Source organism: Fopius arisanus, unplaced genomic scaffold (assembly GCF_000806365.1).
Source record: "Fopius arisanus strain USDA-PBARC FA_bdor unplaced genomic scaffold, ASM80636v1 scaffold00105, whole genome shotgun sequence".
Lineage (NCBI taxonomy): Eukaryota > Metazoa > Arthropoda > Insecta > Hymenoptera > Braconidae > Fopius > Fopius arisanus.
In genome coordinates, this window is record NW_011887844.1 from 272,867 (window position 1) to 286,443 (window position 13,577).

At 40.0% G+C, this 13,577-nt stretch overlaps 3 protein-coding genes across 6 annotated transcripts; 1 reads left to right on the forward strand and 2 right to left on the reverse strand.

Annotated features, from left to right (window-relative positions):
- Positions 1-18: 18 nt before the first annotated feature.
- On the forward strand, positions 19-3,901 carry Ent3 (equilibrative nucleoside transporter 3). Its single transcript, XM_011312677.1, has 6 exons — positions 19-443; positions 560-843; positions 935-1,009; positions 1,082-1,305; positions 1,378-1,645; positions 1,708-3,901. Exons 1-6 carry the CDS (start codon positions 274-276, stop codon positions 2,517-2,519), a joined length of 1,833 nt encoding a protein of 610 aa, XP_011310979.1. The 5' UTR covers positions 19-273; the 3' UTR covers positions 2,520-3,901.
- On the reverse strand, positions 3,901-7,865 carry LOC105271253 (serine/threonine-protein kinase ICK). Of its 3 annotated transcripts, none has more exons than XM_011312676.1 (9): positions 7,739-7,865; positions 6,456-6,692; positions 6,169-6,290; positions 5,855-6,067; positions 5,437-5,784; positions 5,089-5,349; positions 4,640-4,876; positions 4,179-4,393; positions 3,901-4,033 (listed from the first exon to the last, which is right to left on the reverse strand). In XM_011312676.1, the coding sequence occupies exons 2-9, from the start codon at positions 6,615-6,617 to the stop codon at positions 3,921-3,923; spliced, it is 1,671 nt and encodes a 556-aa protein (XP_011310978.1). In that variant the 5' UTR covers positions 6,618-6,692; positions 7,739-7,865; the 3' UTR covers positions 3,901-3,920. The 3 variants fall into 3 exon arrangements, with proteins under 3 accessions (XP_011310978.1, XP_011310976.1, XP_011310977.1); XM_011312674.1 differs by having other exon boundaries at positions 4,604-4,876; XM_011312675.1 differs by lacking the exon at positions 7,739-7,865 and adding an exon at positions 6,985-7,104 and having other exon boundaries at positions 4,604-4,876.
- Positions 7,866-8,020: 155 nt separating this feature from the next.
- On the reverse strand, positions 8,021-13,553 carry LOC105271256 (DENN domain-containing protein 1A). 2 transcript variants are annotated; one of them, XM_011312680.1, is made up of 10 exons: positions 13,336-13,553; positions 12,900-13,055; positions 12,251-12,833; positions 11,983-12,084; positions 11,681-11,908; positions 11,217-11,481; positions 10,960-11,143; positions 10,579-10,708; positions 9,628-10,116; positions 8,021-9,359 (listed from the first exon to the last, which is right to left on the reverse strand). In XM_011312680.1, the coding sequence occupies exons 1-10, from the start codon at positions 13,350-13,352 to the stop codon at positions 8,946-8,948; spliced, it is 2,568 nt and encodes an 855-aa protein (XP_011310982.1). In that variant the 5' UTR covers positions 13,353-13,553; the 3' UTR covers positions 8,021-8,945. The 2 variants fall into 2 exon arrangements, with proteins under 2 accessions (XP_011310982.1, XP_011310981.1); XM_011312679.1 differs by having other exon boundaries at positions 10,579-10,711.
- Positions 13,554-13,577: the final 24 nt, after the last annotated feature.

Sequence of the window (13,577 nt, forward strand, 5' to 3'; positions counted from 1 at the left end):
TGTCGACTTGCGAGCACGTCCGGAAACTACCGAACAGCTGCGGAGAAATCAATACCGCTAGACTTGAAAAGCTCTGGTGATCCGACAGAGTAAAAAATCCAGTAAAAAAGTTGTTCACCGGGTGAAAGAGGTACAGTTGTGGTGCTCCAGCACCGAGACAGGGCATCAGTACCAATTGCCACTGAGTTAGCGAAAAAAAAAAGCCGGCAATGGTGCCCTGAGTACTCCTCTCTCATCGACGATAAGTGCGAAGCTTAATAAATCTCGGTGAAAATGGATGAAAACCTCAGTCGGGGTTACGTGCAGCTGGGGAAGGCAAGGGGTATGAACGAGTTCAAGTTCAACAATGGCCTCAATCATCTCACACCCCCAGTTGATCGTTGTGGACTTATTTATCTCTCACTTATACTTGCCGGTGTGGGATTTCTTTTACCTTACAACAGGTAATTATATCTGATCCGAGAAATCCATGGAATTTTAGAGGGAATTTCTCACTTCGGTGAAAGCTCCAGGAGCTTTTGGAGATTCCTAAATTATTATAAATGATCTTTTATTGCAGTTTCATTAGTGCTGTCGACTACTTTCAAACTCGTTACCCCGGCACGACAATTGTATTTGACATGTCCGTTGTCTACATAACAATGGCATTTTTCGCGGTTTGCGCTAATAATATTCTGGTAGAGACTGTTTCCCTCAATACAAGAATAACTTTCGGATATTTGGTGTCTGTTGTGACTCTGAATTTTGTCCTCATCTCGGAGATCTGGTGGGAATTCTTCGGGGTCACATCCTCGTACACTATCAATCTGGTTGCTGTAGCTATCGTATCGGTTGGCTGCACAGGTAATCCCAATTTATCCGTTCGATTCACTTTATCGGAAAGGTTTCCATTTTAATCTTGACGTGAGTGATTGATTATTATTTCTCCTCACAGTGCAGCAATCGAGCTTTTATGGGTACACATCCATGCTACCGAGTAGATATACACAAGCCGTGATGACTGGAGAAAGTAATATAATTATTTCGAATGAATCTCATATTTAAAAAAATATGATGAAAAATTAATTGAAATGAATTAAAGGTGCTGCTGGTTTTTGGGTGTCGATAAATCGAATATTAACAAAATCGATGGTGGACGACGAGCGTGAAAATACATCGATGTTCTTCGCGCTGTCGATTATGACGATATGCCTGTGCTCTCTCCTGCACAGGGTCCTGAGGAGGACAGAATTCGTGCGGTTCTACGTGAACCTCTGCCAAGAGCGTAATAAAATTACCCTGGAACCCACCGAGGATGTCGGACTAGTAAGTGAATTTCCAATGACACTAGGGGGATGTCCCCTCATTTCGTGATGCTTTTTGATATTTCCATGAAAGATGGACCCACTGGACCAGATCGGGGACCCCTCCAGAGGTCAATACGGAGTTCTCAAGCTACAGACAAGTCCCTTGGGACCTGAAGCCAATTCTGACGGCAGTGGGGTTCAGTACTCGGCCTTTTCCTTCAGCAATCCCGTTTACGAACCCAATGCACCTTCTGGAAATGGTCCAGGAAGTGCTGGGCCCACCTACAAGGTTGAGGATGTCGTTGTGATGAAGGGGACTTATGGGGGACAGGGGAGCAAGCCCTGGTCGGGGATCAAACGTGAGTTGTGGGTGAAATTTTTATTTATGAATTATATTTATGAATTATATGAACATCTTCAGGAGGACTCCTGGCAAGGCTGGAGGTTGCAAAACTGATTTTTCCGTACATGGGAAGCATCGGTATTGCCTATTTTGTAACCCTGAGCCTCTACCCGGGTATAGTCTCAGAGATAATCTCCTGCAAATTCGAGTCCTGGATGCCAGTCATCCTGATGGCGACATTCAACGGTGCAGATCTCCTCGGAAAGATGCTTGCATCGATTTCCTACGATTGGACAAGGAGTCAGCTGCTGTATTTCTCCCTAGCCCGAATTTTTCTCATCCCGTTGTTCCTGCTGTGTGCAATACCCAGAGACAATCCCATTCTGTCGGCTGAGGGATACCCAGTGCTGTTCTCCTGGCTCCTGGGATTGACCAATGGAATAGTGGGAAGTGTTCCCATGATCCAGGCGCCGAGTAAAGTCCCTGAGGAGCACAGAGAACTCACTGGTAATATCATGACTCTATCGTATACCACTGGTCTTACCCTGGGATCTCTCCTCGCTTACGTTTTGGACGCCCTCCTGGGGCCACCCATGACCACCAAACAGCTTTGCCCAAAGGCACCAGCTGCCACTGTCATCGGGAATTCCACTATCACTGTTGTGACAATGATTGCGAATACCACTCAAGCCACTGTGAAAAAAATTACGAAAATTCCCAGCCTCAGGAGCACTGCAACCACTGCATTGACTACTATTTTTACAACCTCAGTCGTTGCTAACACGACTGTCGGTTTATTCGAGACTGTTGCCTTCAATTCCACAACAGCGATGCCTCTGGTATTCGCTAATGCATCCTCCACCATCAGCAATGCTATTCTTCAGCATTAGGAAGTGTTTTCGTAGTTTTTACGTAGGTCTTTCGTTCTCTCAGATGTTGGGGAATTTTTTTACATTACTTCCAGTACAAAACACACATATCTGAGGTTTTCGTGAATTTTTCGGGGTTCTATTTCAAATATTTTCGAGGGAGGCTTGAGGGGCACGTGTGAAAAATTTAATTGAAAAATCTTGACGGGAATTCTATTGAATTATCTTGTCAGGAGGAGGAATTAGTTGAACGAGAATTAAATGTTTGACTGGATTAGAATTAGCCAAGTTGAGGATATCTAAGTTCTTTTTACGGTTTCATCGATTTTAAAAAGTGCGTGAATCTTTTTCTAAAATAGACTATCCATCTTTTTAAACTTTTTAAAATATTTCCAGATAGATTAAAACAGAGAAGTAGATGTAGATCTTAGCAGTTTTAATGATAAATGAGTTTTTTAATCGTTTTGGAATGATTTTAATAAGATCGCTTGGGGAAATCACTTGGATATCCTCAAAGAATTTGGAGCGGCAATTTTTTGAATGAGCAAATTTTCCACTGAATATCCTCGATGTCCTCATCATTTTTCCCACTTGTATCTTCCGTAGAAATTTATATCATCCGTCGAATTAAAATAATTTCCCTCAGTTATGTCGTGATTAAAACGAGATCTAGTCAACTCTGGGAAATATTATTTTTTTAATAATAAATAAAACAATAATAATTACAAGGCTAATGTATTCATCGATTCGGTAAAAAGAGAAAAAAAAACACGAATGTATTTTCGAAATTCGAAATATGAGAGGTACGTTTCAATGAGGACAAATAAATTGCCAATTAAGTCGTTATTGCGAGTTATTAATCTTTGAAATAAAAATTACACGTTTAAAATGCGTAAATAATTATTATTGTACGTATAAAAATGGAATAACACAAATGAAGATGAATCAAAAGCATTGGATTAAATAAAAGAATAAAAACACGCAAGAAATTAAAATAATATCGAGAGTATTCTCAAAAATTCTGAGAGAGTGGTATGTAACATTGTGAGTTGCACTTCCGCATTATGTTGATAATTACAATGTACTTGTTAATAACGTCCTAAGTTCGTGATATGCGTATTCTTTATCGACAGCCTGCGGCCATCGGTATGTACAAATAAAATAAATCTATGATGATTCATTTAATTGAAGAATATTTTCGTTATTGCTGCACTGAGAGGGAAATTAATTTTTCCCAATCGAATCGTTTGAAATTCAAGTGTCATTGCGGTATCGATTTGAAAAAATTCCAGACATTTTTTTTTTCTCAGCTTGTCCTGAGTATTTCGTCACACTGGGTTAACGATTTTTTGGATTTGGAATTGGAGGAGTTTTTCAGCGCTTTCATTTATTTTATCACAGTCGGACCTTCCAGGGGAAGGATTATTTGAGGTACTTGGCCGCCCAGTCTGTCCTGCCGTGGACTCCACCACTTGGGCGTGAAGTTAAGACACTTCCGAATAAATTTGGCTGGATTATTGATTTGTTCGAGGCTTCTGCACAGATAAAAATTAAATCCATTGGCGAATTCGAGTAAATATGTCTGTCAATTATGGTAGCTTTCAGATTTTTTATTCCACGTGGAAACGATCAAGGAAAAAATTAATGAATTGAAATTTTTTAATGGAGAAGAAAACTCACTGATTGATTGAGTGCCATAAACACTCGGATAAGGCATTCTTCCATTCTGCTCTGCCATGTACCGATTTCTAGCGAGGTAGTGAAGTGTCGTTTGACTGTCAATACTGTCTCTCTGCCCCCAGTACGAATCCGGAGGCTCTGTCAATTTTTCCGGGGTCGGTTGGGCCCCCAGACCATTCAAAACCAATCTACTTCTACCCACGTCTTCCCCGTTCCTGCAGATTAAATAACCGGAATAATTCTCTAGAGAATCGAAATTTTTTATCGAAATTATTTTACCTGTCGATTGAAAAAAAAAAGTTCCACAAAAAATTATAGAATCGGATCTAAGTTACGTATGGGGGTGAGAATGAAGAGTTTTAGGGAATAATTAGAGGGTTTAAGGGATATGATGAGTAATGACACAGGCATGACACAATCGATACCTGGAGGACAAGTTTGTGCTCTGGCCAGCGACGTACCGAGCGACACTGAGGTAATGCTGCTTCGCTGAAACCTTTCTCGTATTTTTCGGAATTGTCTGGGTGTTGCTCCAATTTCTGGAGGGCACTGCTTCGTTCCAGGCTGGAGTCACCCAACTGGGATTTAACTGCTTTTGATTTTCAATTCCATAATCCTCGTTCCAACTCACCCGATTTTCCTTATAAACTCTATCTGATAACAGTTTAGCACTCGTATTGTCAGAGAGTAATTTATTCCTGCAAATTTCATTAAGTAATAATTATATTGGCAGTTGAGAAATTCACTGGAATTTCAAATGTAATTTTTCTAGTGAGAGAAACACTCGTAAAACGAAAGCATTAGAAAGTCATAAAAATTTTTATGTGTCTCTCATGTTTTCACGACTCAACCGACCTACTGTTCCCAATAAAATCAATAATCGTTAAATCGATAAAACAATTCATCGTACCCCAACGAATTGACATAATCCTCATCCTCCCAACTCTGGAGACTGTCCCTCATCCTGTTATGATTCAAGAGTGGTAGAGCTGGTGGCACTGGAATTTTCTCCATGGCCCTGGACTCCATGATATTTCTATTGACATCCTGATTAAAAGTGGAGCCAGGGGGTGGAAAATTGACTTTATTAATGGCCATCTCCCTCTGGGCATTCCCCAGCTTCCGCCCACTGACCACCCGCGTAGCATTATTCACTTCGAAATAAGGATACCTAATCAGGAGTCATAAATAATTGCACTCGATGAATACTTGTGAGCAATAACGATTTGTTAATTTCAGATTTCCCTGAAGGCGGTACCTGAGTGCCTGTTGGGCAGTTGGCCTTTTAATCGGATTCCACTCCATCATGTCCTCCATCAGGACAATGGCTTCCTGACTGGCATTGGGAATCAGGTCCTTCAAGGGTGTTCTAGGTAAAATGGGAAATTTAAAGTTCATCGCTGCAGCCAACTGATAGCCCTCGGGCCAGTCGTCCTTGTCAGGTGTTCCTATTACTGCGCAAATCTTGAAGATCTCATCGATCTCGCTTTTCCCGGGAAATAATGGCCTGAATGTGTATAACTCTGCCATTATGCAACCAACAGCCCAAATGTCAATGGGACTGTTGTACGTGGTTGAGTGCAGAAGCACTTCCGGTGCTCTGTACCTGAATTATTTTTATTCGCTTTCTTCAATCCATTTTTATTTCAATGTTATTTGAGGTTGACGATAATTACCATCTAGTTGATACATAATCAGTGTAAGGGGGTCTCGAGCGGATTTCCCTCGCTAATCCGAAGTCAGCGATTTTTACTAGTTCAGGTCCCATGCAGAGAAGATTCTCTGGCTTCATATCTCGATGGAAGAAACCATGTTTGTGCATGAATGCCAAACCCTGGAGGATTTGGTACACCATGTTTCGCACTACCGGCTCAGGAAATAATTTATCTCTTCAAGGGAATAATTATGGCATTAGGAATAGCCGAAAGAAGAGCCCTCGGATATTTTATTATTATTAATTTCCAATGGGAGTTAATTATTGCTGACTCACCTGTCCTTCATTAATTGGTAGAGATTTTCCTTCATATATTCGAAAACAAAATAAAGGACGTCATTTTCTCTGATGACCTCCTTGAGCTTCACGACATTCGCGTGACTCAACTTCTTCAAGGACTGCACCAAAAAAGCTCATAAATAAAAAAATCTAATTCCTTAACGGAGGGAAATTATAGGAAATCATGATTCCATATTTTCTTTAGTAAACAAATAATATAAATTTTCGTGATTTATAAGGAAATATGATGCGATAAATTGAGCTGTGCGTGAATTTCAATGTACCTTGACTTCTCGAAGATTCATGGCCTCTTCCCAGGAGTAATATTTTCGCTTCATCCTCTTGATGGCAACTTTTTCTCCAGTGTCGACCCTCTGGCCGAGGACAACCGAGCCGAAGGTGCCATCGCCCAATTGATTGAGCGTGATGTACCGATTCATCTTCATTTATCAATTGAACATTAACTACTTATCTGCGCCACTCGACTCTTCTCCCTTGACGAATTTTCACCCCCCATTTTCCTGCAATCCGGTGATTAATGAATAATAAAATAAATTGGGGTAATTAGCCGCTCCACTTATTCTTTCGAAAATATATTTTCCTCGTTAATGCGGTCAGGGAAAATGCTAGGAGACGTTAGAGTCCACTGATGAATAATTTAAATCCCCACCCAGTATTCTACCACCTCAATCAAACATTCAAGTGTACTATAGACAATGTGAGCAGTCAGCTCAGGGGGAATTGGAAGAATTTACTGAGTCGATGTCATTTGAATACCGAGGAACTGATCATTATCTTTTTTACTATACTCACGCATCAAACGCGTTATTATTTTAGGTAAACCAGGTCGTGACACCAGAATTGATTCACGCTTCATTGATTAACTGAGTGGTAAGTGAACGAATCATCCCCAATTACTCCAGATTTAAATATTAAAAATACATGTACTTCATTCAATTTTAAAAATAGCGAAATTATTTCACTCCGTTTTTTCAATTATCATTTCACTCATCAAAAGATAATTAAAAAATTTTTTTTTAGATCCAGAGGTATTAACGATAACTCAGTCATTAATTACGTCGACTATTTACCCTTTACTTAACTAGGAAATAATGTGGGGCACGATTGAATGATCTCCAGAAATACCCGAGACACGCGATAAAGATCCACTATCGATCAAGCGACTTCCTTAGAAACCCCTGGAAATCCAAGACCCCAATCCTCAGCCCCGGGGAGAAATACTAAATCCCTATCCCCCGATCTACGATGCCCAATGCTTCCAGCCGTAACTGGGACACTAGACCAGTTCCAGTATTTCCAAAATTTGCATTTTCTTACGTGGCGATCCGTCTTCCAGGGGTTCGACACGCGAGACTATGGATTTACCGGTTTCTCGGGGGTGAAAGCCGAAATCCTATACACCAGAGTGCAGAATTCTTCCGACGATGAGACGTGCGTCCGATTTATGCCGATACAAATGTAAGATCAAAAATAATAAACGATTACGCTTTGGGGGTGAAGAGGGGAATGTCGTGGTTTTTAAAATGTTATAGATTTTTTTATTCACCTGAGGACGGGTTCAGAGAATTTATTTTTAAAAGTCGAACAGTTGCACTTTGATTAACACCAATTTCTTATTGTTTATTTGGTCTGTTTGGAATGATTGGTTTTGGATTTGTTTATATGATCCTCCCTTCGCGACAGCCACTGGTGAACTGTTGAACAGCGGCCATAGGGCGCCGTATCCATGGCTACCTTTTCTGTAAACTCGGCAAGCCCTGATACGCTGATAGAATTCAAATTTGGGGAGAAGGCGAAGGAAATCGATAGTTAATAAATACCACATCCATTAAAATTTCACTGTTTATTCTTGTGCTAATTCATTTTTCGGCTTCACTTTTGGTTGTTCTGCGTTTCTTCTATTATAAAAGATATTGTCGGTAAATGGTATACAACGCATGTTTACAGTATTTATTAGTTAGAAAAAATCTAATTTACGTGTGAATTGAGAAAGTGGAATGAGTCGAGTAAAAAATTATCTCTTCATCAATCAACGCAATTTATCTGGCTTCACCACTTGAAATGAATTAAAATCGACTCGATCCAATTTATCGTCACCTGCAAAAAAATTATTCATTGGAAGATAGTGAGTGATAATTAGACAGTTACCCTCGAGCAACAAATAATTTGAATAAATTCGAGTATTTCCGCCGTTATCAGTTCCCTTTAATTTACGAGTAATACTTTCTATTGTTGTAAATTTAATTGAACTCGGCAATAATAAATTGCACTGGTCTCATGATTTAATGGTAATAATCGTTGGTATGGATTCGGTGTAAAATCATGCCCCCATCGGTGCATGCCAATAATTCATCATTAATAATATATATATGTATATACTCTCTAAAATATACAGATCAACGTATTAACTAATTGAATAAATTCAACCGCTAAGTTTTAATTGGCTCGTTAAAACTGGAGACAAAAAAATTCTCAGTAACAAACAATTTGATTTAACTATAAAAAATATTTACATCGTGTTGATTCAAAAATTGACGCAATATAAACAATAAATGAACGTTAATTGTTCGTCTTGCTCAACAATTGTCGCCTACTCGCTCATCTCGTTTAATTCATTGCATTTTAATTTATTGTTATTCGTTAAATAATTGAATCCACGAATTCATTATTATTTACAAATTATGATATGTCAGCAGAAGTGGCTGTCAGGCTGGGGACAATGATTCAACGATTTAAATCGTGTTGTTCTGATTTTAATCGAATTTCGTCCAATTGTTCTGGGACTTTGTTGTCGACCCTGTGAAGGAGCTGCTGAATACATCGTCGATTTTATCACTCGATTCCTTGTCCTCGCTGCATGTATTTTTTTTTGTCGCGCCTGCACCATTAGTCAGACTGAATTTATTGAAGTCCAGTCCGTACTCCTGCAGGAGATCGAAGTCACCGAGTCTTTCTGCAGAGTTGGTGCTGTTGGTGCAGTCATTGGTGTTGTTTTTTGGAAGGAAATAGGGATACAAGGGATTACTCAGACCCTCCCCCATTTGGGGGATGTGAAGAGACTGGGTCATCTGCTTGGGATCCATGAAGGACTTGGAGAGGAGGGGATCGAAGTCGTCGTCACTGTTTGTGGAGCTTAACCGGATCAGATCCTGTACTTCTGATGTTGCCTGAATTAAAATCGAACCACTAGGTGAAATATCCGAAAATCATTGAAGTTTCTGAATTTATTTATCTCGTGATAATCCGTAATATTTGCACAGTCATTGATTAATGCAAATTGATTAAATTATTTTCGATTCTAATAATTATTTATTAGGAATTATTTTGCAAATATTGGAAAACGAAATTCATTGAGGGAATTCGGATTAAGCTGCATTAAAATCGATGGAATAAAACTCTGGTGTGAAATAAAAAAACAAAATGCACGTGAATTACCTTAACTTTAGTTGAGCAGAGGTCGGGTTTTAACGAGGGAGGAGTGTCACCACTCGTGGGAACATTCAGGGGTTCGATTGATGCTTTTGGTAACAGAAGGGGTAAATGCACTTGACTAGTGTCGAATGGATCATTCGTTATTTTTGATTCCTCATCAACTTGAAATATGTCAGTGCGAAATGGATTGCTGGAAGTGGTTACACCGTTGACGAATGGATTGGTGATTGCTGTGGGATTTATGTACTCATTCGCAACTGGTGGGTCAACCTTTAATGGTTTATCGAGGGCTTTATGATTTTTAACAATTCTCTCAATCGTTTTTTTAGCGAGTTTCGATGGTATGGTTTGATTGCAGGGGGGAATGAGGTAATTGGAGGGATTTTTTGGACATGGGGTTGCATCACTCGTGGGAATGGATGAGGGTGAGCCGTGCCGCAAGCGCCCGCTCCATGCAGGTCTCAAGCTGTCTAAACTGCGCACTGGTTTCAACTGAAATTTTGTATCCACAAAAAAAAAACAAACACTCAATCTAATGCGTGATAAACAGAGCTGGGCTCTTTCAAACACTCGAAATAAACCGATATCTGTGCCAATAAAAGTCGTGAGTGAATAGTCGCCGTAATTATTAATTCATAATTGTATTTTTGGGAAATTTATCGGAATCCAAGAGAGACAGTCAAGTTTTTGTAACGAATTAGCTTCACAAAAAATTATTATTCATTATAACTCGAGACGAGGTTTCATTTATATATTCGAGAAATATTACCCAGCCCTGTTACTAATTCATTAAAAAGAGAAAACCATACAATACAGAACAGAACGAAAAATAATGAGATTTAAAACGTATTGCTTGTATACCGGGTAAACCTTGCACGATAAAGAAAGCCATTGAGATGAAAAACCAGTGATCAATGAGAAATCGGTGGAATGGGGACGAGGGGAGGTACTTACGGTTCTGTCGACTGGTGGAGTATTTGGAAAGATGACGTCCTGCAGTTCATTCATGAGATCTATGTTCAGGCGTTCTGGGGGTGAGTCTGGCTCCTCAGGGGAGCCCGGACTCAATGGTGAGTATTGCTTCCTACTAACAACATCAAAGCCAAAAATTCACCACCAAAAAATTGTTTAAAAATTGATTATTCATAACAGAGATATAAAAAATGTATTCACAAAAAATTTCATTATCTCCGTTGATTGATATTTCACTCAAATTCGTATATTATTTAAATCGAATTGTTACTCTGAAATTTTGTAAGAGGTCTAATCAGCTCATTATCATGGAGATTAATTCCCCAGGATTAAGTATCGTGCAAGCCCTTCCCCAAAGATTACCTCGCGTCAGGAACATTACTATTCCGCATCCTAAGCTCCTTCCTGTAGCTTGTAGTGGCTGTAAATCCACTGGGTGATTTAGAACCACTCCCAAACATATTAGTTCGTCTATCGAGTGTGGGTGAACTGGGTGCAGATCGAGGCTGATGAAAGCGCATACTATTTTCACTGGCCCTCGAGCGACCTAAAAATTAAATCCACTAGGCATGACGCATCACTTAAACCCCCATACAATTGATCCACATTATAATGATTACCTTTCCACTTGAATCCCTTATACACAGTCTTCATATCTTTACCCTTATCCTTAACCGACTTGACAGCGAGTTTAACCGCGGGATTAGCTTTGTCCTTGACACTCCGGAAAAATGCCGAGCCCTCCTTTCTCATTGCGTACGTCCATTCACGGTATTGCTGCATTAATTTACTACTCGACTTGTCCGAATAATTACACGCCTCCATTTCAAATTCATCGGAGAACCCGAGGCCTGAATTGAGCATGTGCAGTCTTTCCTCTATAAACTAATTGCATTCTCCAATTAATTCCCAAGATCAATCAAGATAATTTTTCATCACTAATCAATATCACTAAATTTATGCATCGCTACGTCTACATTAATTTTTAGAATGGAATATTATTTGAATATGAATTGAGTTGAGTATCTGGAGTAAATTAATGAATTCACTGATGAAGGAAAAATGGAGGAAAAAATGCTTTTACTTGTTGAAAAATTTGCAACTCGAGCATTTTTCTGAGAAATGGCTGCATGGAGTATGGCCTGCTCTCGACAAATGCATTTTCATCGAAGGTAATACGCTCCCCCTGCTGAAGTGTCAGCGCCTCTCTGTAGCCAGCTGTCAGCTGTACCAAGGCACGTAAAAATGCTCTTGAGACACCGTCGCCCAGAAGTGCTGGCCTGTTACGCAATGCTTTTCTCAGATTCGTGACCTGCATTCAGCGAAATCATGCCATGAAAACTAATTTTAACTATAATTTGATTTTTGTGAAACTGAGTTTCTCACCACATCCTGCGGCAGAGACTCTAGATCCTGAAATGGCGACTCTATGCAATTACTGTCAGCGTTGAGGATAACCACATCACCTAAATCAGCTTTCTGAACTCTCTGCAACAGAACGTCAATTCAATTTCGCGACTTTTCGATAAATACCGGATTTTCACATTCATTTATCATTATGATGAAGTTAATAGTTTTCGAGGAATATGCTGTCAGATTGGAAGATATTCCTCGAAAACTCCATAGGTCGACTCTTTAGAATTTAATTAACAACCTGAAGAATTGGAGTGGGCACTCCAATCAAGAACGGCATGGGTGCTAACAGATAGTCCATTAGTGCGAGGGGTAGAACTGGTATATAAATATGCTGCCAAATCATGGGATATATGAGAGCATTGCAGGCTTGCACACACGCACTCAGCCTCGATAATCTCTTAGACGTGAATATTATTCTCCTCTCGTACAGCATTGATGCGAAGATAATCATCATATTGTGGGGATCGACAGCACTGAAGTACTCGGTTAAATTTCGATTCTCAGGTATACTAGGCAATTGAAATTGCCTGGGACTTTGGCATACGTAGGTGATGCTGGGATCAGGCAGGGGAATTGTTACTGATGTTCCTGGCATTGGGACATTACTCGCGTGTACGTCACCCAGGAATTTCCAGAGCTCCCCATTCGAGCTTGACGTTAAGGTTGCGATATGATTCAGTAATTTGTAGAACATCTCGTGCCAGGGGAGTGAGCTGAGCACTACGAGGGCAGTTTCGGTTTTAGGGTCGTGTCTGCAGAAGCCAAATGTCCATTTCGAATCAATACTCGTTAGGACGAAGGAGAAGTGCTGCACCATCGAGCTATTGACATTCCAGAAAATTCCAGTGATTATTATTAAATATTCGTCGAGACAGTTAATCACTTACTTTTCAAATTCACATGGATACGCAAATTTTGGAACAGATTTCAGCAGCTCCTGATCACCGAAGCTGTCCGGGTATCTCTGGAGAATCCAAGCTGCCTTTTCGCCCACTGGGGCGGCCACCTCGCAGAAGCACTCGAACAGATGCTTGACATTCTCCCTGGTAACATTAAATCGTGCACAGAGAAAAAAGTTTTGGAATTGGAGATTATTATTTCCTTGTCTCTCAGAAAGCCAACAACCAGATAACCAAGATAGTAATATCTGAAAGCCTCCCCTCAACCTGAATTTAACTGAACTTGACTGAAAAAGCGTAAAGACAATAGATAGAGCAGAGTGCGATGAAGGAAGAAGTTCTCACATTAAAAAATCAAATGACAATGACGAAACAATTCAGGTGAAAGCAATGTTACCCCAAACATATGATTGAAAAATATTACCTCAACCTGGAGCCCATGGTAACTAACTCAACGCCACAGAGAATCCCAAAAAATCCATCATGTCATAATCTCTGGGATAAAATTAATAAATTTGAACTCAAGCGAATAAGGTCGTAACGTCGATGATTTTTCCGATCATTTTATGACACGCTCCTCGTCATGGGCAATTCCGGTGTCACTACCATCACCACCTCCTGACTAATCATTCTCTCATGAACACTGGTCACCATGTGTAAGTGTTT

Coding starts and splice junctions, on each gene's coding strand:
- Ent3 (XM_011312677.1), top strand. CDS start 274: ATGGATGAAAACCTCAGTCGGGGTTACGTGCAGCTGGGGAAGGCAAGG. Junction 1,010..1,081: donor AGCCGTGATGACTGGAGAAA/GTAATATAATTA, acceptor AATGAATTAAAG/GTGCTGCTGGTTTTTGGGTG. Junction 1,306..1,377: donor CCACCGAGGATGTCGGACTA/GTAAGTGAATTT, acceptor TTTCCATGAAAG/ATGGACCCACTGGACCAGAT.
- LOC105271253 (XM_011312674.1), bottom strand. CDS start 6,617: ATGAAGATGAATCGGTACATCACGCTCAATCAATTGGGCGATGGCACC. Junction 4,394..4,603: donor AGCACAAACTTGTCCTCCAG/GTATCGATTGTG, acceptor TTTAATCTGCAG/GAACGGGGAAGACGTGGGTA. Junction 4,034..4,178: donor TTATGGCACTCAATCAATCA/GTGAGTTTTCTT, acceptor TTATCTGTGCAG/AAGCCTCGAACAAATCAATA.
- LOC105271256 (XM_011312679.1), bottom strand. Junction 10,712..10,959: donor AGTAATGTTCCTGACGCGAG/GTAATCTTTGGG, acceptor TGATGTTGTTAG/TAGGAAGCAATACTCACCAT. Junction 10,117..10,578: donor CTCCACCAGTCGACAGAACC/GTAAGTACCTCC, acceptor ACAAAATTTCAG/TTGAAACCAGTGCGCAGTTT.